Genomic DNA, 24,471 nt, shown 5'->3' with positions numbered 1-24,471 from the left:
GGTCTCTCTCTCTCTTTCTCACGCCCCCCCCCTCTCGGACGTGTAGCTCCTCTCTGCCGACCGGCAGCCAGCCTGTCAATCAGGCTGCCGGGTGCGAAACCCGGAAGAGGCATTGATTGTCCTCATTAAGGTCGTGATCTGCCTCCTTCCCTTCCCGAGTTTCACACCTGCAAATCCTCCCCCCGCCCACCCCGCTCTCCTCCCACCGGCATGGCCCATATGTAGGCATGACTCTGGCAGTCATTTTCAGTTGGATATAATAACATTAACTAACCCACTGTGATGAGTTGCAGTGGAAAGTCATTTCTGGTGGCAAAGAAGAAACTAAACATCTGGGCAGTGAAATTCTTCCAGTCAATTTTTTTAAAAAGTCAACTATTTTGCCACAATCGAATTGATGGGAGGAATTTCACCACATGGTCACATGCCAGACATTACTGGGAAGCCCGATTTCATTAAACTTAAGCCTCTAACCTTGAATACTCTTTTAAGTGTTTCTGGGGGGTTTTCCGATTTTTCGCCAAAGTTATGGCAGAGGATTGGAAGAACCCCGACAGAAATTCGACTCCAACGAATGAAGAAAAGCAAAATGATCAAAACTTTTACAGCACAGTTCATACCAGGAAATGGAAACGATGAAGGATTCCCAGTGATACCAGTGTGAGCCACTCCAGTTTTACGTGGGGTACGACTGAAAGCTGAGCCTGTCCGTCCAGAGCGAGAAGGGAAGGTGCCAGAGGTGACAGTGGATCCACACATTCTGAAGGGTTTTTTTGCTGCAGGTTCACCTGCTCATAGATGGGGACATTCTTATTATTTCAACAAATTGATCAATTGCTCATGGACTGAAAATCATTCTTTTCAGAGCCGAGGTTAAGTAACAGTCTCACAGGGTTTGACAAGAATTACAAAATAGGAAAGGATGATGAAATTAAGTTCGATTCTAATTCTAACTTTACTCACCTTCCGGGGCCTCTTCTCACTCCAAAACCTCTTTGCCGCCAGGTTTGTTTCAAGCCATTTCTCATTTATTCCTATTGTTTGATGCTCCTAATCTAACCACAGCACTTAAATACTAAATATTGACCCATCATAAAATGCACCATCTATTTATATTGCTCAGCACAATAAATGAAATCAAACCAACTTCAATTTGCCCTCTATATGAAGTAGTTAAATCTAAACTGTCCATGCACCTTCTCTCTTCTAAGTTTGAGCCCACGCTCTCTGGTCCAGGGTCCGTGGAAACCTCAAACAGATTCCTGGAGTTCAATTTATCCATTTCCTTAAGGATCTTGAACAGCTCCACAGAGGCTTCTCTTCTCCAGAAAACACAATCCTGGGCTCTTCAACCGCTTCCCACAACTCCACAATTTTTTATAAATACATAAAGAGCAAGAGGATGACTAAGGAAAGAGTAGGGCCTAATAGAGACCAACAAGGTAACCTATGTGTGGAAACGGAAGATGTGGGAATGGTTCTTAATGAATACTTTGAGTCTGTCTTCACAAAAGAGGGAGACGATGCAGAGATTGTAGTTGAGGAGGAGTGTGAAATATTGGATGGGATAAACATAGAAGAAGAAGTATTAAGGGCTTTAGCATCTTTGAAAGTAGATAAAGCATCAGGCCCAGATGAAATCTATCCCAAGCTGTTATGAGAAGCAAGGGAGGAAATTGCGAAGGCTCTGACCATCATTTTCCGATCCTCCCTGGCTACAGGCGTGGTGCTGGGAGATTGGAGGACTGCTAACGTTGTACTGTTGTTTAAAAAGGGAGGAAGAAATAGACCAAATAATTATAGGCCAGTCAATCTAACCTCGATGGTAGGAAAATTATTGGAATCAATTCTGAGAGACAGTATAAACAGTCATTTAGAAAGGCACAGATTAATCAAGGACAGTCAACATGGCTTTGTTCAGGGAAAGTCATATCTGACTAACTTGATTGAATTTTTTGAGGAGGTAACAAGGAGGGTCGATGTAATCTACATGGTTTTTAGCAAGGCTTTTGACAAAGTCCCACATGGCAGACTGGTGAAAAAGTAAAAACCCATGGGATCCAAGGGAAAGTGGCTAGTAGGATCCAAAATTGGCTCACTGGTAGGAAGCAAAGGGTAATGGTTGATGAGTTTTTGCAACTGGAAGGCTGTTTCCGGTGGAATTCCACAAGGCTCAGTACTAGGTCCCTTGCTTTTTGTGGTGTATTAATGATTTGGACATGAATGTGGGCAGCTTGATCAAGAAGTTTTCAGATGATACACAAATTGGTCCTGTGGTTGATAGTGAGAAGGAAAGCTATAGACTCCAGGAAGATATCAATGGACTAGACCAGTGGGCAGAAAAGTGGCAAATGGAATTCAATCCAGAGAAGTGTGAGGTAATGCATTAGGGGAGGGCAAACAAGGCAAGGGAATACACAATAAGTGGGAGGATACTGAGAGGTGTAGAGGAACAAAGGGACCTTGGAGTGCATGTCCACAGATCCCTGAGGGTAGCAGGACAGGTGGATAAGGTGGTTAAAACGGCATATGGGATACTTTCCTTTATTAGCCAAGGCATAGAATATAAGATCAGGAAGGTTATTCCAGAACTGTATAAAACATTGGTTGGATCACAGCTTGAGTACTGTGTATAATTCTGGTCACCACATTACAGGAAGGATGTAATTACACTGGAGAGGGTACAGAGGAGATTTACGAGGATGTTGCCAGGACTGGAGAATTTTAGCTCTGAGAAAAGATTGGATAGGCTGGGGATGTTTTCTTTGGAACAAAGGAGGCTGAGGGGAGATTTAATTGAGGTATATCAAATTATGATGGGTCTCGATAGAGTGAGTAGGGAGGACCTATTTCCTTTAGTAGAGGGGTCAGTGACCTGGCGGGGGGTGGGGGGGCATAGATTTAAATTAATTGGTAGAAAGATAAGAGGGGAGCTGGGGAGAAATGTTTTCACCCAGAGAGCGGTGGGGGCCTGGAACTCACTGCCTGAAAGGGTGGTGAAGGCAGAAACCCTCATCACATTTAAAAAGTACTTGGATGTGCACTTGAAGTGCCGTAACCCACAGGTCTATGGGCCAAGTGCTGGATAGAGGGATTAAACTGGATGGCTCTTCTTCCGCTAGCGCGGACACTATGGGCCGAATGGCCTCCTTCTGTGCCGTAACTTTCTATGATTCTATGAACTCATATGCCTTAAGCCAAGCATTAGTTTGATTGCCCTTATCTGTGCTGCCCCCAAAGCCTGGACACCCTTGCTGTGTTACTGTGAGCAGAATTGTACCCAGTACTCCAGGGATGGCCAAATCAGGTGCTTGCATGACTCACCATCCCCCGCTGGGATTTGTGCTCTATCCCTCTGACTATACATCCCAAAATCCAGTTAGCTTTCCTTATTGCTGCTGCACACTGTGCTGTTGGTTTCAGTCAGCTCTCCATCAATAAGCCCAAATCTCTCTCCTATGTTTTGTCCTGCAGCCTAGAGTTATTTAGTTTATATTCCCACTGTTTACTTTCCTTCACAAGTTTCAATACTTTGTATTTGTTTACATTAAATGCCATTTGCCGCTCATCAGTTCATTTTCCCAACACTTTGTATTTGGTTTGTCTCTTCTCTATGATTTGAACCCTCCCCAAATCTGGTCCCACCTGCAAATTTGGACATCTGAACTTCTATTCCTAGCTCCAAATCTTCTGTATACTTTGTAAACATCAATAGCCCCAGCAATGAGCCCCCTCTGGCATCTCACTAGTGATCCCTTTCCCTGCTGATGCAGTTCAGCTCACAACCACCCTTTGCTTTCTCTGGTTTAGCCAATTTTTAAATTCACCTCAAAAACTTGCTTTGGGTTCGATATGACTTGTTACCTTATGGACTAATTGCTTGAGTGAGATTGTACTTGCTGGCTGATTTCAAAAATATATTATATGTATCATTTATAAGGCTGATAAATTAGCAACATTAAAGTGGAGGGGCATAGTCTATTAACGCCACTATCTTGAGAAAGCTATTTGTATCTACAAGAAATTCTTGGTCTCAATGTTTACCGTTTGATTGGAACCATTTATAACTTTGTAGTATGATTCCATATTTCAGTGTGTCACAGCTCCTACATCTCTCTGCTGGAACTTTATTTGACATCAAACACGTATCGCAAGTCCAGATGTTTGATGAGTCGGGAGGGTTTTCCTCAACACAGTTATTGGATCCTCTTGGCAAACTGGTCTTGGCCATGCTGGCGAGCCTCTTACTAAAGTGAGAATAAAACAAAGCCTTTGGGTTGGTTTTAGACTTTGTTTTGCTCTGGATCTCTCTCAATGGGGAGCTGGTATATTTGTTCTTTCGGTTTACAGAGTTGATGCTGGAATTCTGGCAACTTTGTGATGAATTGGGTGCTAAAAAAAAAAAGAGAATGATGGGTTTCAAAACATCCTCTGTTCAAGGCTGGAAGAAGTGTTTAATCACAGATATTAATAGGTTTTTAATATGGTCACTGTTAAGACACAAATAAAAATCTTCCCCCCACCCTCCCCCACCCAAAGTCAGTGGGACGAGCAGATTATATGTCCATATACCCGCCTTTGGCCCATATCCCTTAATACCTTTGGTTGCCAAAAAGCCATCTATCTCAGATTTAAATTTAGCAATTGAGCGAGTGTCAATTGCCGTTTGCGGAAGAGAGTTCCAAACTTCTACCACCCTTTGTGTGTAGAAATGTTTTCTAATCTCGCTCCTGAAAGGCTTGGCTCTAATTTTTAGACTGTGCCCCTACTCCTAGAATCACCAAACTTATGTTAAACCTTTATAAAACCTCAGGCCTCAGCTGGAGTATAGTGTTTAATTCTGGGCACCACATTTTAGGAAAGATGTCAAGGCCTGAGAGAGGGTGCAGAAGAGATTTACTGGAATGTGACCAGGGATGAGGGACTTCAGTTATGCGGAGAGATTGGAGAAGCTGGGGTTGTTCTCCTTAGAACAGAGAAGATTAAGGGGAGATTTGACAGAGGTGTTCAAAATCATGAACGGTTTTGAAGGAGTAAATAAAGAGAAACTATTTCCAGTGGCAGAAGGATTGGTAACCAAAGGACACAGATTTAAGATGATCAGCAAAAGAACCAGAGGCGACACGAGGAAACATGTTTTTACACAGTGAGTTGTGATGATCTGGAATGCACTGCCTGAAAGGGTGGTGGAAGCAGATTCAATAGTAACTCTGGGCAGTACAGGCCCGAGGGAGAGAGCACACGGACAGATTCAATAGTAACTCTGGGCAGTACAGGCCCGAGGGAGAGATCACACGGACAGATTCAATAGTAACTCTGGGCAGTACAGGCCCGAGGGAGAGAGCACACGGACAGATTCAATAGTAACTCTGGGCAGTACAGGCCCGAGGGAGAGATCACACGGACAGATTCAATAGTAACTCTGGGCAGTACAGGCCCGAGGGAGAGATCACACGGACAGATTCAATAGTAACTCTGGGCAGTGCAGGCCCGAGGGAGAGAGCACACGGACAGATTCAATAGTAACTCTGGGCAGTACAGGCCCGAGGTAGAGATCACACGGACAGATTCAATAGCAACTCTGGGCAGTACAGGCCCGAGGGAGAGAGCACACGGACAGATTCAATAGCAACTCTGGGCAGTACAGGCCCGAGGGAGAGAGCACACGGACAGATTCAATCGTAACTCTGGGCAGTACAGGCCCGAGGGAGAGATCACACGGACAGATTCAATAGTAACTCTGGGCAGTACAGGCCCGAGGGAGAGAGCACACGGACAGATTCAATAGTAACTCTGGGCAGTACAGGCCCGAGGGAGAGATCACACGGACAGATTCAATCGTAACTCTGGGCAGTACAGGCCCGAGGGAGAGATCACACGGACAGATTCAATAGTAACTCTGGGCAGTACAGGCCCGCGGGAGAGATCACACGGACAGATTCAATCGTAACTCTGGGCAGTACAGGCCCGAGGGAGAGAGCACACGGACAGATTCAATAGTAACTCTGGGCAGTACAGGCCCGAGGGAGAGATCACACAGACAGATTCAATAGTAACTCTGGGCAGTACAGGCCCGAGGGAGAGAGCACACGGACAGATTCAATAGTAACTCTGGGCAGTACAGGCCCGAGGGAGAGAGCACACGGACAGATTCAATAGTAACTCTGGGCAGTACAGGCCCGAGGGAGAGAGCACACGGACAGATTCAATAGTAACTCTGGGCAGTACAGGCCCGAGGGAGAGAGCACACGGACAGATTCAATAGTAACTCTGGGCAGTACAGGCCCGAGGGAGAGAGCACACAGGCAGAAATTTGAAAGAGTGACGTCACAGGTGGGTTATTGGTCCGTGAGTATTACTGTTTATCTTCTCTCTAAGTTAGGGCAGTGGGTTAAACTAACCACTTAACTCAATAACTTAAAGTCGATAAATTGATGAGTTAATAAAACTAAGAATAGCGAGTGATTAAAAACTCTAATAAAGTAAATAATTAAAACCAGGTTGGTTAAGGGATGACAGGGCAGGTGGTGTGTCGTAACTGCAGCATGTGGGAGTTTGTGGAGACCAGCGAGATCCCGAGCAATCACATCTGCAGTAAGTGTCTGCAACTTGAGGAACTGCGGCTCAGAGTTGTTGAGCTGGAGTCCGAACTGCAGACATTGCGATGCATCCGGGAGGGAGAGAGTTAATAAGAACATAAGAAGAACATAAGAACTAGGAGCAGGAGTAGGCCAATTGGCCCCTCGAGCCTGCTCCGCCATTCAATCAGATCATGGCTGATCTGATCCTAACCTCTAATCTAAAGAACACAAGAAGTAGGAGCCGGCCACTCAGCGCCTGGGCCCGCTCCACAACCCACAGGGCCTTGACCGATCCGAACTCAGCTTCATGTCCAATTTCCTGCCCGCTCCCCGTAACACCTAATTCCCTTTACTTCTAGGAAACTGTCTATTTCTGTTTTAAATTTATTTAATGATGTAGCTTCCACAGCTTCCTGGGGCAGCAAATTCCACAGACCTACTACCCTCTGAGTGAAGAAGTTTCTCCTCATCTCAGTTTTGAAAGAGCAGCCCCTTATTCTAAGATTATGCCCCCTAGTTCTAGTTTCACCCATCCTTGGGAACATCCTTACCGCATCCACCCGATCAAGCCCCTTCACAATCTTATGTGTTTCAATAAGATCGCCTCTCATTCTTCTGAACTCCAATGAGTAGAGTCCCAATCTACTCAACCTCTCCTCATATGTCCGGCCCCTCATCCCCGGGATTAGCCGAGTGAACCTTTTTTGTACTGCCTCGAGAGCAAGTATGTCTTTTCTTAAGTATGGACACCATAACTGTATTCAGTATTCCAGGTGCAGTCTCACCAATACCTTATATAACTGCAGCAATACCTCCCTGTTTTTATATTCTATTCCCCTAGCAATAAAAGCCAACATTCCATTGGCCTTCTTAAACACCTGCTGCACCTGCATACTAACTTTTTGATTTTCTTGCACTAGGACCCCCAGATCCATTTGTACTGCAGTACTTTCCAGTTTCTCGCCATTAAGATAATAACTTGCTCTCTGATTTTTCCTGCCAAAGTGCATAACCTCACATTTTCCAATATTGTATTGCATCTGCCAAATCTCCGCCCACTCACTCAGTCTGTCTATATCCCCTTGCAGGTTTTTTATGTCCTCCTCACTCTCTACTTTCCCTCCCATCTTTGTATCATCTGCAAACTTTGATATGTTACACTCGGTCCCCTCCTCCAAATCGTTAATATAGATTGTAAAGAGTTGGGGACCCAGCACCGACCCCTGCGGAACACCACTGGCTACTGGTTGCCAGTCCGAGAATGAACCATTTATCCCAACTCTCTGCTTCCTGTTAGATAACCAATCCTCCACCCATGCCAGAATATTACCCCCAATCCAGTGATTCTTTATCTTGAGCAATAATCTTTTATGTGGCACCTTGTTGAATGCCTTCTGGAAGTCTAAATACACTACGTCCACTGGTTCCCCTTTATCCACCCTGTACGTTATGTCCTCAAGGAACTCAAGCAAATTTGTCAGACATGACTTCCCCTTCATAAAGCCATGCTGACTTTGTCCTATTAAATTATGTTTATCTAAATGTTCCGTTACTGTCTCCTTAATCGACTCCAAAATTTTACCCACCACAGATGTTAGGCGAACTGGTCTATAATTTCCAGCCTTCTGCCTACTACCCTTTTTAAATAAGGGTGTTACATTAGCAGTTTTCCAATCTGCCGGGACCTTTGCTGAGTCCAGAGAATTTTGGAAAATTATTACCAAAGCATCCACAATCCCTACTGCCACTTCCCTCAAGACCCTAGGATGTAAGCAATCAGGTCCAGGGGATTTATCCGCCTTGAGACCCATTAATTTACTGAGTACCAATTCCTTAGTGATTTTAATCGTATTTAGCTCCTCCCCCCCAGAGCCCCCTGTTTGTCCAGTGTTGGGATATTCTTAGTGTCCTCTACCGTAAAGACTGAAACAAAATATTTGTTCAGCATTTTTGCCATCTCCATGTTTCCCACCATTAATTTCCCGGTCTCATCCTCCAAGGGACCTACGTTTGCCTTAGCCACCCTTTTTCTTTTTATATTACTGTAGAAACTCTTGCTATCTGTTTTTATATTTTTTGCTAATTTATTTTCATAATCTATCTTCCCTTTCTTAAACAATCCTTTAGTTACTTTTTGCTGTCTTTTGAAGACTTCCCAACCTTCTATCCTCCCACTAAGTTTGGCTACCTAATATGTCCTGGATCAAAGTGTCCAGGGTTATCTGGACACTTTGATCCAGGAGGCAGTCACAGCCCTTAGATTAGGTAGTAGTTTAGATTTGCCCAGTGGTCAGGGACAGGAGGATGTGACTGCGAGTCAGGCAGGTATGGGGACCCAGGATGTAGTGATGAGGAGCCTCAGCCCCTGACCTTGTCCAACAGGTACGAGGTACTTGCTACCTGTGTGGATGAGAGCAAAGACTGCAGGGAGGATGGGCAAACTGACCATGGCACCGTGGTACAGGAGGCCATTCAAGTGGGGGGAGTAAAAAGGAATGTGGTAGTGGTAGGGGATGGTATAGTCAGGGGGGATAGACACTGAGCAGCCGCGACCGGGAGTCCCGAAGGCAGTGTTGCCTGCCCAGTGCCAGGGTTAAGGATATCTCCTCACGGCTGGTAAAGAACTTGGAGCATAAGGGGGAGGATCCATTGTCATGGTCCACGTAGGAACCAATGACACAGGTAGAACTAAGAATGAGGTTCTGCTGAGACAGTTTGAGGAGCGAGGGTCTAAACTAATAAACAGAACCTCAAGGGTAATAATCTCTGGTTTACTACCCGAGCCACGCACAAATTGGCATGAGGACAAACAGATCAGAGAGTTTAAATGTGTGGCTCAAAGAGTGGTGTGGGAGACAGGGGTTTCGATTTATGAGGCACTGGCACCAGTACTGGGGAAAGAGGGAGTTGTTCCATTGGGACGGGCTCTACTTAAACCGGGCTGAGACCAGTGTCCTGGCGAATCAAATAACGAGGGCTGTAGATAGGGCTTTAAACTAAAAAGGCGGGGGGAGAGGTCAGGTGAGGGGAAATTTAGAAATCTAATGAGAAAAGTCAAGACAACAGAGCAGTGTAGTGATTTGGGTAAAGATAAGCAGAGTGTGGCAGGAAGGGACAGAGAGTTTAACGGTAATAGTGCATCAGCAAATAAGGTCAAAGCAGGGAAAAAATTTTCTCCCCCTCTCATTCTGCACTTCCCTCCCCATCTCAAGGTTACCAGTGAAGATGTATCTTTGCCCACCATTGTTCGTCAGCCAAGGCCACTCTGCAACAAATCAAATGGTTATTTACCTCAGTATCTGTACCCCACTCCCCGATACACCTTCAAATATATTCCCATCACTTTTATTCCTACTTCTTCCTCTTTAATTTTTGAATGCTAGTGTTAGCATAATTAAGTGTTAAGTTAACCACTCTATAAAGCATTTATACTGGTTTAATGTATAGAAATGATCACGTCACTACTATTGCCATTTCTACTTATAGACTACATCGCTGCAGTGATTGGGCCAAAACTACAGTGACAGCTTCCTGTGACCAATATCAAAAATCATTAGCTATTCCTGTGGAGTAACCAACGATTTGTTTCATATGAACACAAAACAGTGGATTTTATGCATCTCGTTCTATATTATCAAAGTGAATGCGACTTTAGTGTTAAATGTCAATCTCAATGTCAAGTCATAACCTGGTGCACAAGAGCACAAGTCATGTTCTGGGTTACTTTTACACAACTCCCAGAGGTTGGGTCAAAAGCTGCATTGGTGGTGGAGTCAGAGCGAGTGTCTGCAGTTGGCACATTGGTCACAAAAATCTAAATCAATGGAGGAAGAAAAACAACACCAAATGGACAAAAATGTATGTACACTTCCCAAATAACTAGAGATTATGCAAAGAATCCACTTTAAATGGTACAAGACTATATTAAAATGATGACTGGTTCTTTCACCCTTCCCATTGACATTTTTGTGGCTCACAATATATAATTTATAATATCCATTTCTTCCTGTTTCTATTTTATATGGCACCACAGGACAAAGCAATAATATTTATTACAATTTATTGTCCCAAAACATTGTCGTTTGATTGTGGCACCATTGCCACATTGCCTAAGGGAGAAAGAAAGACAGAAAATGTAAAATGCTTTGTTCGTTCCTTTTTCAGAAAAATCACTTATTTTGTACAGGTATATTCATTGATTCGAAGGTTTAGTAAGTCTGCAGACAGGGGTAGAACATTACCATTTGCACGGCTGGCAGAATCCAGCCACGCACTGGAGACTTCTGGAAAATTCAGCCATGGTTGGAATGAATCCAATGCTTGACCCTTCCTATCATGATCGATAGGCTCTCGGTAGAAATGAAAAGGAACAGTTGGTGGAGCTGTTATATAATCAAGAAGTCTCATTGCTGTTTCACCTGGGAATGAAGGTTAACAAAAAACACTTAGTACAGCTGGATATAATTGTTGTTATCTCTAACAAACTTTCTATTAAGGTACTGACCTTAAAATGTTTTGACAATGACACAACTGTGTTCTACACACGACTTCCAACTGGGGAATTGGTGAACACTTACACTCAGCAGCAAGTTTACAGAACTGCTCGACTTCCTTATTTTGGGCATTTTGTTTTGTTTGAGGCTCCCCCCAAACTGGTTCATCAGGTCACGACACTCAGGTCCAATACACACTGCAGGGTCACTTATCCAGAATGGATGGTTATTAATATTTGCCCTTATATATGGAATGTATTGTGCAAAGCCACAAGGGCAATGTCATTTCTCTAGTTGCTTGCTCCCATCCCTTTTCTATCATTTTGCCCATGTCTCTATTGTTTCTGTCCTGTGCTTTTGCTGCTTTGTTTATATTCAGTTATGCGACTTTTTTCTGCACGTTTTCCACTTTTACCATCTTTTTCACACACTCTGTGAACTCCTTCCTGTCTCAGTCGCGAGGCAAATGCATTTATTGTAAACACTGAATCGAATTTACTGCAGCTAATGGAATGGACAGGTCTCATTACAAAAGATAAAATGGACAACGAGTGATCTACCACACAGTCTTTTATGTTCAATCTTAAAATAGTCGACACCTGCATTCAAATCCACAACATAGGAATATTTAGCTTCCATTTCACTGCTGCTTAACAATTTAACATAAACACAGGATGCTATTATTATATATAATCACACACATAAAAAACAGAGATCTTCCAAAAATGTTTAATTCAAAAAAAGTTGTTATCATTGAGTGAGTACTATGCTACTTTGTAAGATTCTCAAAATTCACAGATCCCCCAAAACTCGGAGGAAAACCCTAAAGAAATTCACCTTTTCCCTGAGTATGGAAAAACTTTGGCCATTGACTGAAATCCTAAGATGGAAGGATAGGTGAGAGGTCACCAGACAAATCCACAACCCACACGTGGAATGTGGGAGAATTTACTGCTTCAGACATGTCTCTGTTTTAATGCAAAACCTACAGCAGGTGGTCAACACTCACTGCCAATGAAAGAGGTAACTGCTCCAGACGTGGTGGGGCCATGCCTTTGTTTTAAGCAAAACCCATCAACACCTAGGACGTTGGATACAAAAGGAAGCCTTGTGTGACAAGCTCTAAAAATCGGAATTAACAATGACCCATCGGGAGAAGCAATTGCAACATGATGAGGGACCATCACAAAGCCATCAAAGATTCTTAAGGACTTTGTAAGAACTGTTTAAACAGACATGAAGTGTTTTTTTTAAAAAAGTGACGAAGACCATTGTAAGAGAGGGATATAGAAGTGGAAACTCGAAACCTCTCTCTCTCTCTCACTCTGGCTTGCTGGCTCTGGTGGGCTGCTTGTCTTGGTTCTGCCTGTGTCTGGGAGGAAGAGCAGCTTCCAGCGAACAACAAGGCGAGGAAAGCAGTTCGACAGGGAAGGTCAGCAGCTCTAGAAGCAGGCTGACACACGCAAGAAGAAACCAGAGCAACAGCCCCAGTGACCATCAGACACCTCGCGGCAACAAGGGCCTTACGAAACAACCAACCGAATATTGCCACCAACCAACCGGGTAATATTGGCCACCACGACCAAAGAAAACCAACTCCGGAGAAAACCGAAGATCCGCAAAGTTTCCACTCTACGATCTATTTCTGACTTACCTCTGGGTGAATTATTGTCAAGGAATCGTTTGGTGAGCATTATCTCTGGTCCTTTAGAGTCCAACCTAACTAGTACAGAGGGATTGGGAGGGGTGAGGCATCTTTGTACTGTAATTTCCCTCGCGTGCACTGAAGTGTTCCCCATTTTATTAGAGTGTTAAGATTGTTGTGTTGTATTTCCTCTCTTGAATAAAGGTCAAAGTATACTTGCATCAAAACCGGTTGTCTGCTGCACTTTGTCACAACCCCCAAATAAGTCCAAGGTCTAGAACCCAGGGAGTGGGAGCGATTCGGACCGCTCAGAAGTCAGAGGTGAAGCTGACACACACCACCATCCCCTGCAACATTCAGACACTTCACAGTCCTAAAGTGCATGAGGGAATCTTGAGACCTCAGTCACAAAGAGCAGTGTATTCCCTCAGCAAAAATGATAAAACTACCGATGTACACATCCCCTTGACCAGAATATACTGCCAGCTATCTGTTGGTGTATACATCCAGGACATGAGGATTTTCCCCTACTTCTACTAGCCTCCTCAACCTATTTAACAGTTGCAGACATGTTAAACTTCTAAACCATCACCACAGTCAACTCATTAAAAAGGATTATGGCTTCTTCACCCCTGCTTTGTGGAACTCATATCATAAACCTACACCAAGTCTATCATTTTGGTCCAATTTAATCAATCAGTCTCGGAGTACAAAAGTTCATCTCAATCTTTTATCTCTTGCTTATCTAATGATTCGGAATGAGTTCCAAGCACGTATTGCCCACTGTAATCCAGCCGTGGCCAAGTTTTGAGTTAAGTCCCAAAATCATTTCACCCCAGTTTTCACATTTCTTTTTTTTAACCTTAATGCAGAGAGAAAACCACATCTAAGGACCATATAGCTCATCGATAATTAAGTAAAAGAAAACAAGTTTATATTTTCATTCCAGATTCTATATTTGATTTTTTGTCAAGATTTTCGCTCCAAGACAATAAACTTTATTGTAAACATTCAAAATTTGTCAATTAAGAATTTAATTTTGCTGATCTCTGATTAAAATAGTATTAGTACATAGACAAGAAGGTAATTTTAACAATTCAATAATTTAATTTACAGATCATGCGAGTCTAGATTCTACATTTAATATTTTGTACCAAATATAGAATCAAAGAATCATAGAATGGATACAGCACAGAAGGAGGCGATTCTGCCCATCGAGCCCTTGCCAGCTCTTTGTAAGGGCAATCTAGTTCGTCCCATTTTTAAAAAAATTTTTTATTCGTTCACGGGATATGGGCGTCGCTGGCAAGGCCGGCATTTATTGCCCATCCCTAATTGCCTTTGAGAAGGTGGTGGTGAGCCGCCTTCTTGAACCGCTGCAGTCCGTGTGGTGACGGTTCTCCCACAGTGCTGTTAGGAAGGGAGTTCCAGGATTTTGACCCAGCGACAATGAAGGAACGGCGATATATTTCCAAGTCCGGATGGTGTGTGACTTGGAGGGGAACGTGCAGGTGGTGTTGTTCCCATGCGCCTGCTGCCCTTGTCCTTCTAGGTGGTAGAGGTCGTGGGTTTGGGAGGTGCTGTCGAAGAAGCCTTGGCGAGTTGCTGCAGTGCATCCTGTGGATGGTGCACACTGCAGCCACAGTGCGCCGGTGGTGAAGGGAGTGAATGTTTAGGGTGGTGGATGGGGTGCCAATCAAGCGGGCTGCTTTATCTTGGATGGTGTCGAGCTTCTTGAGTGTTGTTGGAGCTGCACTCATCCAGGCAAGTGGAGAGTATTCCATCACACTCCTGACTTGTGCCTTGTAGATGGTGGAAAGGCTTTGGGGAGTCAGGAGGTGAGTCACTCGCCGCAGAATACCCAGCCTCTGACCTGCTCTCGTAGCCACAGTATTTATATGGCTGGTCCAGTTAAGTTTCTGGTCAATGGTGACCCCCAGGATGTTGATGGTGGGGGATTCGGCGATGGTAATGCCGTTGAATGTCAAGGGGAGGTGGTTAGACTCTCTCTTGTTGGAGATGGTCATTGCCTGGCACTTGTCTGGCGCAAATGTTACTTGCCACTTATCAGCACAAGCCTGGATGTTGTCCAGGTCTTGCTGCATGCGGGCTTGGACTGCTTCATTATCTGAGGGGTTGCGAATGGAACTGAACACTGTGCAGTCATCAGCGAACATCCCCATTTCTGACCTTATGATGGAGGGAAGGTCATTGATGAAGCAGCTGAAGATGGTTGGGCCTAGGACACTGCCCTGAGGAACTCCTGCAGCAATGCCCTGGGGCTGAGATGCTTGGCCTCCAACAACCACTACCATCTTCCTTTGTGCTAGGTATGACTCCAGCCACTGGAGAGTTTTCCCCCTGATTCCCATTGACTTCAATTTTACTAGGGCTCCTTGGTGCCACACTCGGTCAAATGCTGCCTTGATGTAAAGGGCAGTCACTCTCACCTCACCTCTGGAATTCAGCTCTTTTGTCCATGTTTGGACCAAGGCTGTAATGAGGTCTGGAGCCGTGTGGTCCTGGCGGAACCCAAACTGAGCATCGGTGTGCAGGTTATTGGTGAGTAAGTGCCGCTTGATAGCACTGTCGCCGACACCTTCCATCACTTTGCTGATGATTGAGAGTAGACTGATGGGGCGGTAATTGGCCGGATTGGATTTGTCCTGCTTTTTGTGGACAGGACATACCTGGGCAATTTTCCACATTGTCGGGTGGATGCCAGTGTTGTAGCTGTGCTGGAACAGCTTGGCTGGAGGCGCAGCTAGTTCTGGAGCACAAGTCTTCAGCACTACAGCTGGGATGTTGTCGGGGCCCATAGCCTTTGCTGTATCCAGTGCACTCAGCCGTTTCTTGATATCACGTGGAGTGAATCGAATTGGCCGAAGACTGGCTTCCGTGATGGTGGAGATATCGGGAGGAGGCTGAGATGGATTATCCACTCGGCACTTCTGGCTGAAGATGGTTGCAAACGCTTCAGCCTTGTCTTTTGCACTCACGTGCTGGACTCCGCCATCATTGAGAATGGGGATGTTGGCAGAGCCTCCTCCTCCCGTTAGTTGTTTAATTGTCCACCACCATTCACGACTGGATGTGGCAGGACTGCAGAGCTTTGATCTGATCCGTTGGTTGTGGAATCGCTTAGCTCTGTCTATAGCATGTTGCTTCCGCTGTTTAGCATGCATGTAGTCCTGAGTTGTAGCTTCACCAGGTTGGCACCTCATTTTTAGGTACGCCTGGTGCTGCTCCTGGCATGCTCTTCTACACTCCTCATTGAACCAGGGTTGATCCCCTGGCTTGTTGGTAATGGTAGAGTGAGGAATATGCCGGGCCATGAGGTTACAGATTGTGTTGGAATACAATTCTGCTGCTGCTGATGGCCCACAGCGCCTCATGGATGCCCAGTTTTGAGCTGCTAGACCTGTTCTGAATCTATCCCATTTAGCACGGTGGTAGTGCCACACAACACGTTGGATGGTGTCCTCAGTGCGAAGACGGGATTTCATCTCCACGAGGACTGTGCGGTGGTCACTCCTACCAATACTGTCATGGACAGATGCATTTGCGACAGGTAGATTGGTGAGGACGAGGTCAAGTAAGTTTTTCCCTCGTGTTGGTTCGCTCACCACCTGCCGCAGGCCCATTCTAGCAGCTATGTCCTTCAGTATTCGGCCAGCTCGGTCAGTAGTGGTGCTGCCGAGCCACTCTTGGTGATGGACATTGAAGTCCCCCACCCAGAGTACATTTTGTGCCCTTGCTACCCTCAGTGCTTCCTCCAAGTGGTTCAACATGGAGGAGGACTGATTCATCAGCTGAGGGAGGACGGTAGGTGGTAATCAGCAGGTAATCCCCTGCTCTTTCCCCGTAGCCCTGCAATTTTTTCCCTTCAAGTATTTATCAAATTCCTTTTTGAAAGCCACAATTGAATCTGCTTCCACCACCCTTTCAGGCAACGCATTCCAGATCATAACTACTCGCTGTATAAAAAAGTTTTTCCTCATGTTGCCTTTGGTTCTTTTGCCAATCACCTTAAAATTAGTTTGGCTAAGTAATTTTGAGCTCAAAATTGAAAAGAAAACAATTTTATATTTTCATTCTAAGTATTATATTTGATTTTTTTGTCAAGATTTTTGCTCCAAGACAATAAACGTTATCGTAAACATTCAAAATTTGTTAATTAAGAAGAATTTAATTTTGCTGATCTCTGATTAAAATTCTATTGGTACATATACAAGAAGGTAATTTTAACTATACATACCGAGTTTATTATTGTCCAGAATAGTCCGAGAACCGATCACTGGTCTGTATTTGGTGAGCTGATCGATAACTGGTCTGAATAAAAGTAACTGTACATTGAAAAGAAAACAATTCTATAATCTCATTCTACAGGTCAGGTGATTCTAGATTCTAGATTCTCGATTCTATTTTTGTTCAAATTAATTTAACACATTAGCCAAATAATTTTGAGCTCAAAATTGAAAAGAAAACAATTCTATAATTTAATTTTACAGGCCACGTGATTCGAGATTTGATTTTTTTGCCCCAATTAGTTTGGCGAAATAATTTTGAGCTCAAAATTGAAATGTAAACAATATTATATTTTCATTCTAGATTCTATATTTGAATTTTTGTCAAGATTTTATCTCCGTTGTAAACATTCAAAATTTGTTAATTAATTGAGAAGAATTTCATTTTGCTGATCTCTGATTAAAATACCATTAGTACATATACAAGATTTTAACTGTACGTACCGAGTTACCACCGTCCAAGATAGTCCCAGAACCGATCGCTAGATTCTAGATTCTAGATTCTATTTTTATTCAAATTAGTTTAACACATTGGCTGAATAATTTTGAGCTCAAAATTGAAACAAAACAATTCTATAATTTAATTATACAGGTCATGTGATTCTAGATTGTATATTTGATTTTATGTCCCAATTATTCTGACACATTGTCCAAATAATTCAGTGTATAAAATAACATTTGCTGTATATTATATATTATACTTATTATATATACTTATAGTGTATATTATATTTATTTCCTGCTATTTCATTGTTCACTTGCCTGTCTATAATATATTACTATTAATATTTTCTGGTAAATGGAAAGAAAATGTAGAGCCTTTCGGCCTGATTGGTATTTTATTGATGACCCTGATCAATGTGTTTCCGATGGAGGTTTTGAACCAGGAATCGGCCGAAGCTGCTTTGTGAAGCCCCTTTGCCTCTTTGTCGTGGGAACATCACTTGTTGTGGAACCAGGAATCACAGAGCGATGACAATGAGAGTTCTGTCCCATTGCCCTATGGACCAATCATAGCATCCAAACCAATGAGCAGCAGACACCATAGAAATGGTTCCAATAACCAGGGATAAGTGAGTTACTAAATAAACACTCTCTGAATCCCCGTGGCCCCAACAGCAACATGAGAATGAGGAGCTCTCCCACCGATCTCACGAACGTCAGTGGGGATCAGTTATGGAGGGCACAATGGGCACAATCCTGGTGAGAATCCCTACGTGGTCAGTTTTCAGTAAAATATTAAGATGCCTACGTGGCAAAGAAGCAGAATGCAAAATGGTTAGAAAGGGTTAATTAGTTAGTAACTGAGATTGATACAAGTGGCCTGGCCCTCCTGCTGGGCCATATGTTTGCGTAGTCAGCAGGGTTGCATGGTCTTAGCAATGTAGAGTCTTTGATGTGATTCAAGGACTGGTCTGAATGTCTCCATGTTTATGGCAGATCAATATAGGGAACGAGCTTAGCCAAAGTTGAAAGACATTCCAGGTTGGGAGATAAGGAACAGAAGGGACAGGGAAGAACATTCCAAGTTGGAAAGTGAGGAAGTTATCCCCTTTGATGTCTAACAGCAGCATGATCAGCACATGGACGATTTATGATTGGCCGGAAATAATGTAACCTCGCATGGCAACCTATGCCCGGCTTATGATTGGTGTTGACCCTCGTTAAGTATGTTCCAACCCTATTGATTTGTATAAAAACGTGTGGATTTCTGTATGTTGTTGTTCTTGCTCTGCCAGCATAGAGGGACTCTATCAGGAGTCCAAATCAATGCTGCAGACTAAGAACCCTGCTATTAAAGATGTGTTGAACTTTAAAATGTATTCGGCTTCAGTTATTACTGAACCAGACTGAGGGGAAAGAATCCGGATCGTCACTGGCACAAGCGCTGGGATTGACAATCATGGAATTCTTTGGTCAGTGAACCTCTCTATACAGATAGTTTCAAATAAGACAGGTCTAAGAGGGAAGGGCTGTTTTGCATTCCTTTGTTACATTGAAGGAACATCTAATGTACCTGCAGCATTCGAAAAATGTGCATATTTCAAAAGTTTGTCCAGGCCAGTCCTTACTGCAGTCTTCATATCCGTTCCATTAACTTCTGTTTCAATCCATTGGAAGGCTGCATATTCCATCAGTTCATAATTCTAAGGTAACAAGAGAACAGATATTCCCACATGACACAACTGTACAGTTACTCTTAAACATCTGTGTTATGTGAACTCTCCTAGATGCCCAGGGGTGGCAGCAGTATTCATGTCCTGGATGGTTTGGGCTTTAAAGAGAGTTTGGAATTTTTTGATGGGACTCTTGGCATCAGCACTTCCTGATTCACCTTGTTTGCTCTTTGACTCTTTCACCCTGGGTTTCAGTCCTGCTCTCTGGGCCTTGGTCCTTCCCCTTGGGTTTCAATAAAAAACAGAGAGAATATTATTAAAACCCTTCCACACTGAATGAGTGCTAATGACCACATGTCCAGGTGTGGGGTTTCCCTCTGAGTCTTTTGTCACGTTATATAAATTTCAATGGGGTAGAAAATGGTCCTCATTTCCGTGCAGAATTCTGGGACAAAAAGGACCAATTTCGGAGTGCAAAGTCTTGTGCCCGATCTGGGCCTGCTTTAAAGGCACCGCCATATTGGTACAGTTTTGCAAGCATAACTGGCGGCCGCCTAAAACAGGCATTAGGCCTTTTACACATGTAAATTAGGGGCCTTATGCCTGTTATAAACTCCCTTACAGAAATTGGCTTGGATTGAGTGGAGCCAGGAGAAGCAGGAGTGCTCCCTGACTCCACAGTCCTTGCGATTGCCCCCACCTGTTGTTCCTCCAAACCCCCTCCCAGAGTTTAGCTTCGGGCTGCTGCTGGAGAGGCAAACAGCCCAATATTCTTCGTAGTAAAATTCACAAGCTGCCTGTGGAGGTGCAACAGGAGATGACAGCTCATGTATAAAATGTTAATGAGGCCCGAGGAACAATTTCGGGCCGGACTCGGGATTCTCGGTTGGGACTCGCGCTGTCGGTGAGCTGCTGGTTATGGACCCAAAAACTAACCATAAATAATTTCCACTGGTTCAAACATATCAGCATGCAGTCGACTCCTAACTATACTTACATTGTGCGGAATGATTTCTGTGGGCTCAGGGCAGAAAACATCATCGCAGAGATCGATCATCTCTTATTCTACTTCCTTTCCAGCGATTTGATGCCCGAAGAGGACAGACACAGTTAAGCAGAGTCTCAGCATCTCAGTGTCCACTCTGATCAATGTTGAACGAACTGAATGACTTTCAGCACCTTCAGGTGGATCTGGTGTTTGAGTAACAAGTTCAGATTAAGTTCAATTTTAAAGTTTAAATTTTTAAGTTGTGTCAGGCTTCAGCAGAGAGAGCTGCTGTAGTTAGTTAAACTGGTTAGCTGGATTAAACTGGTTCCTGAAAGAGGAGCAGGCCTGACTCATCTGAGTTACAAACAGCAGAAATACAGGGGCCTGTTAGTGCAACCAGCACTGAGTGCAACGGAGCACCGAATGAGACAGCTGAGAGTTTGGTGAGTGTGGGAGCTCGGTGAAGTGGGGGAAGGAGGTGCTGCATTTCCTTGCTTTTTCTAACTTTTTCCGCAGAGCGGCAGCGGACCTGGGCAGCAGAAGACAGAGAGTGGGGAATAAAAGCAGCAGCAGACCTGCAACAAGAGAAAACTACTGTACAACGTCACAGGTGAGGCAGGAGAGTCCGAGAAGTGAGCACAGTATAAAAGGAGAGACCGAGAGTGGGAGGAGAGTCTGAGAGGTGAACGCAGTGTAAATCTAAGGCAAGTCATGGCAGCAGAGCTCGCACCCGTGAAATGCTCCTCCTGCACTATGTGGGAAGTCATGGACACTACCAGTGTCCCTGGCGACCATGTGTGCAGGAAGTGTGTCCAGCTGCAGCTACTGGCTAACCGCATTTCGGAGCTGGAGCTGTGGGTGGATTCGCTGTGGAGCATCCGTGATGCTGAGACTATCGTGGATAGCACGTTCAGTGAGGTGGTCACACCGCAGGTAAAGATTACGCAGGCAGAAAGGAAATGGGTGACCGCCAGGCAGAGTAAAAGGACTAGGCAGGTAGAGCAGGAGTCCCCTGGGCCATCTCCCTCTCAAACAGATATTTTGCTTTGAATGCTGTTGGGGGAGATGGCTTATCAGGGGAAAGCAGCAAGAGCCAAGTTCGGGGCAGCACAGGTGGCTCTGCTGCACAGGAGGGGAGGAAGAAGAGTGGCAGGGCTATAGTGATAGGAGATTCAATTGTAAGGGGAACAGATAGGCGTTTCTGCGGCCGCAAACGTGACTCCAGGATAGTACGTTGCCTCCCTGGTGCTAGGGTCAAGGATGTCGCGGAGCGGCTACAGGACATTCTGGAGGGGGAGGGTGAACAGCCAGTAGTCGTGGTCCATATTGGTACCAACGACATAGGTTTAAAAAAAGGGATGAGGTCCTGCAAGGCAAATTTAAGGAGTTAGGAGATAAATTAAAAAGCAGGACTTCAAAGGTAGTGATCTCAGGATTACTACCGGTGCCACGTGCTAGTGAGTATAGGAACAAGAGAATAGACCGGATGAATGCGTGGCTGCAGGGATGGTGTAGGAGGGAGGGATTTAGATTCCTGGGACATTGGGACCGGTTCTGGGGTAGGTGGGACCTGTACAAGCGGGATGGGTTACACCCGAGCAGGACCGGGACCAATGTCCTCACGGGGGTGTTTGCTAGTGCTGTTGGGGAAGATTTAAATTAGAGTGGCAGGGGGATGAGAACCTGAGTGGGGAGTCAGAAGGGAGTAAAGTTGAGAGCAGCAAGAGAGGGAAAGACCCAGGGGAAATTTACAATACAAATAGTACAAACCGTGTTCAAGAACAAATGAAAGGGAAAAGCATAGAGCAGCAGAAAGAAAGTGCACTTTAGGCACTACAGATAAAATGAAAACTAGAAGGCGTAAGGCGATTAACCCAGCATCAAAGCTGAACGTCAGGCTAGGGTGTGTGGCCCAACTGAGAGTTCTATATACAAATGCACGGAGTATAAGGAATAAATTAAATGAACTACAGGTTCAAATTCAAATTGGAGGGTATGACATGATAGCTCCATGGTGCAAAAAAGTATACAAATTTGCTGCAGAGTGCCAACCCTTGAGATTGATTCAGGAAGATACTAGATGGGTTTCTGGAGAGAAAGGATTGAAGGGCATGGTGAAAAGATTAAGCAAAAGCAGGAATATTTGCAGAGGAATTGGGCACTTTTTAGTATCGTATGGATAAAACATTGCTTGGATGGATAAAGAGAAAAAGTACTAGGTAAACTAATGGGTCTAAAGGCTGACAAGTCCCCTGGACCTGTGACTTGCATCCAAGGGTCTTAAAGGAAGTGGCTACAGAGATAGTGGATGCATTGGTTGTAATCTTCCAGAATTCACTAGATTCTGGAAAGGTCCCAGCGGATTGGAAAACCGCAAATGTAACACCCCTAGTCAAGAAGGGAGTGAGACAGAAAGCAGGTTAGACCAGTTAGCCTAACATCTGTCATTGGGAAAATGCTAGAATCCATTATTAAGGAAGTAGTAGCAGGACATTTGGAGACTCAATACAATCAAGAAGAGTCATCATGGTTTTATGAAGGGGAAATCATGTCTGACAAATTTATTAGTGTTCTTTGAGGAAGTAACAGGCAGGGTGGATAAAGGGGAACCGATGGATGCAGTATATTTGGATTTCCAAAAGGCATTCGATAAGGTGCCACATAAAAGATTCCTGCACAAGATAACAGCTCATGGGGTTGGGGGCAATATAGTGGCATGGATAGAGGATTGGCTAACTAACAGAAAACAAAGAGTCGGGATAAAAGGATCATTTTCAAAATGGCAATCTGTAATTAGTGGGGTGCCCTAGGGATCAGTGGTGGGGCCTCAACTATTTACAATCTATATCAATGACTTGGATGAAGGAACAGAGTGTCTTGTGGCCAAATTTGTTGATGATACAAAGGTAGGCGGAAAAGCAAGTTGCAATGAGGACACAAATTGTCTGCAAAGGGATACTGACAAGTTAAGCGAATGGGCAAAAATTTGGCAGATGGAATATAATGTGGGAAAATGTGAAGTCATCCACTTTGGGAGGAAAAATAAAAAAGCAAAATATTATTTGAATGGAGAAATACGACAAAATGCTGCGGTACAGAGGGATCTGGGTGTCCTTGTACATGAAACACAAAAAGTCAACATACAGGTGCAACAGGTAATCCGGAAGGCAAACGGAATATTGGCCTTTATTTCTAGGGGGATGGAATATAAAAGCAGGGAAATCATGCTACAACTGTACAGGGTGCTGGTGAGACCACACCTGGAGTACTGCATACAGTTCTGGTGCCCTTATTTAAGGAAGGAAATACTTGCATTGGAGGCAGTTCAGAGAAGGTTCACTAGGTTGATTCCGGATATGGAAGGGTTGTCTTATGAGGAAAGATTGAACAGGTTGGGTCTATACTCATTGGAGTTTAGAAGAATGAGGGGAGATCTTATTGAAATATACAAGATTCTGAGGGAACTCGATAGGGTGGATGCTGAGAGGATGTTACCCCTCATGGGGGAATCTAAAACAAGGGAGCATAGTCTCAGAATAAGGGGTTGCCCATTTAAGACAGAAACAAGAAGGAATTTCTTCTCCCAGAGGGTCGTGAACCTTTGGAATTCTTTACCCCAAAAAGCTGTGGAGGCTGAGTCATTGAATACATTCAAGGCTGAGTTAGACAAATTTTTGATCAGCAAGAGAGTCAAAGGATATGGGGAAAGGGCGGGAAAGTGGAGTTGAGGTAAAAATCAGATCAGCCATGATCTCACTAGATGGCGGAGCAGGCTCGAGGGACCGAATGGCCTACTCCTATCTCTTATAGATGCAGAGTAATGCTCAATTTGCACTGCCCCAACAATATAACTTAACTACAACCTCAAAAAAAACTCCACAATTAATTATGCACATGGCAAAGAATTAAAATAGCTCAAATACCTCTGCATGCCATTTCCTCCTCGCACTTTCAGTATCAGTCCAACATGACCGTTGCAACGTTTAATTAGGGGGTGGGCAATAAATGCTGGCCTGGCCCACATCCCATGAACAAATATAAAAAATAATCAAACAGCAGCTCAGTCCTCGCGACCATCATACCTCCCCCTGAAAGGATACACCTCATTTACCCAAAGCAAGAACATTTATAGGTGTGAAGGAGCCAAGTCGTTGCGAACATTGCAGGGAGTGTCAGAGCTTTCCAATGGCCATCGACCTCCATCACACAACCCACCCTCCAGGCAGACCCAGCAACATCCCGCCCCTCCGCCACCAGCTCTCCGCCGATTGGCTCAACTCATCTCGATTGACGTTAGTTGGAACCAATAACAAATCGAAGGCAGTTGTAGACGTGCGACT

At 44.3% G+C, this 24,471-nt stretch overlaps 1 protein-coding gene across 3 annotated transcripts; it reads right to left on the bottom strand.

Annotated features, from left to right (window-relative positions):
• Window positions 1-24,342, bottom strand: LOC137321586 (uncharacterized). 3 transcript variants are annotated; one of them, XM_067984025.1, is made up of 6 exons: window positions 24,055-24,342; window positions 20,141-20,334; window positions 19,362-19,426; window positions 19,044-19,173; window positions 10,823-10,999; window positions 1-4,392 (listed from the first exon to the last, which is right to left on the bottom strand). In XM_067984025.1, the coding sequence occupies exons 4-6, from the start codon at window positions 19,159-19,161 to the stop codon at window positions 4,034-4,036; spliced, it is 654 nt and encodes a 217-aa protein (XP_067840126.1). In that variant the 5' UTR covers window positions 19,162-19,173; window positions 19,362-19,426; window positions 20,141-20,334; window positions 24,055-24,342; the 3' UTR covers window positions 1-4,033. The 3 variants fall into 3 exon arrangements, with proteins under 3 accessions (XP_067840126.1, XP_067840127.1, XP_067840125.1); XM_067984026.1 differs by lacking the exon at window positions 19,362-19,426 and adding an exon at window positions 16,978-17,065 and having other exon boundaries at window positions 3-4,392; XM_067984024.1 differs by lacking the exon at window positions 19,362-19,426 and having other exon boundaries at window positions 3-4,392.
• Window positions 24,343-24,471: the final 129 nt, after the last annotated feature.

This window comes from Heptranchias perlo, chromosome 5, assembly GCF_035084215.1.
Source record: "Heptranchias perlo isolate sHepPer1 chromosome 5, sHepPer1.hap1, whole genome shotgun sequence".
Taxonomy (NCBI): Eukaryota; Metazoa; Chordata; class Chondrichthyes; order Hexanchiformes; family Hexanchidae; genus Heptranchias; species Heptranchias perlo.
This window is presented reverse-complemented; position numbering and strand designations above follow the sequence as displayed.

Coding starts and splice junctions, on each gene's coding strand:
- LOC137321586 (XM_067984024.1), bottom strand. CDS start 20,200: ATGATCGATCTCTGCGATGATGTTTTCTGCCCTGAGCCCACAGAAATC. Junction 19,174..20,140: donor CAGAAATCATTCCGCACAAT/GTAAGTATAGTT, acceptor TTGTTACCTTAG/AATTATGAACTGATGGAATA. Junction 11,000..19,043: donor ACATTTTTCGAATGCTGCAG/GTACATTAGATG, acceptor CTTCATTCCCAG/GTGAAACAGCAATGAGACTT.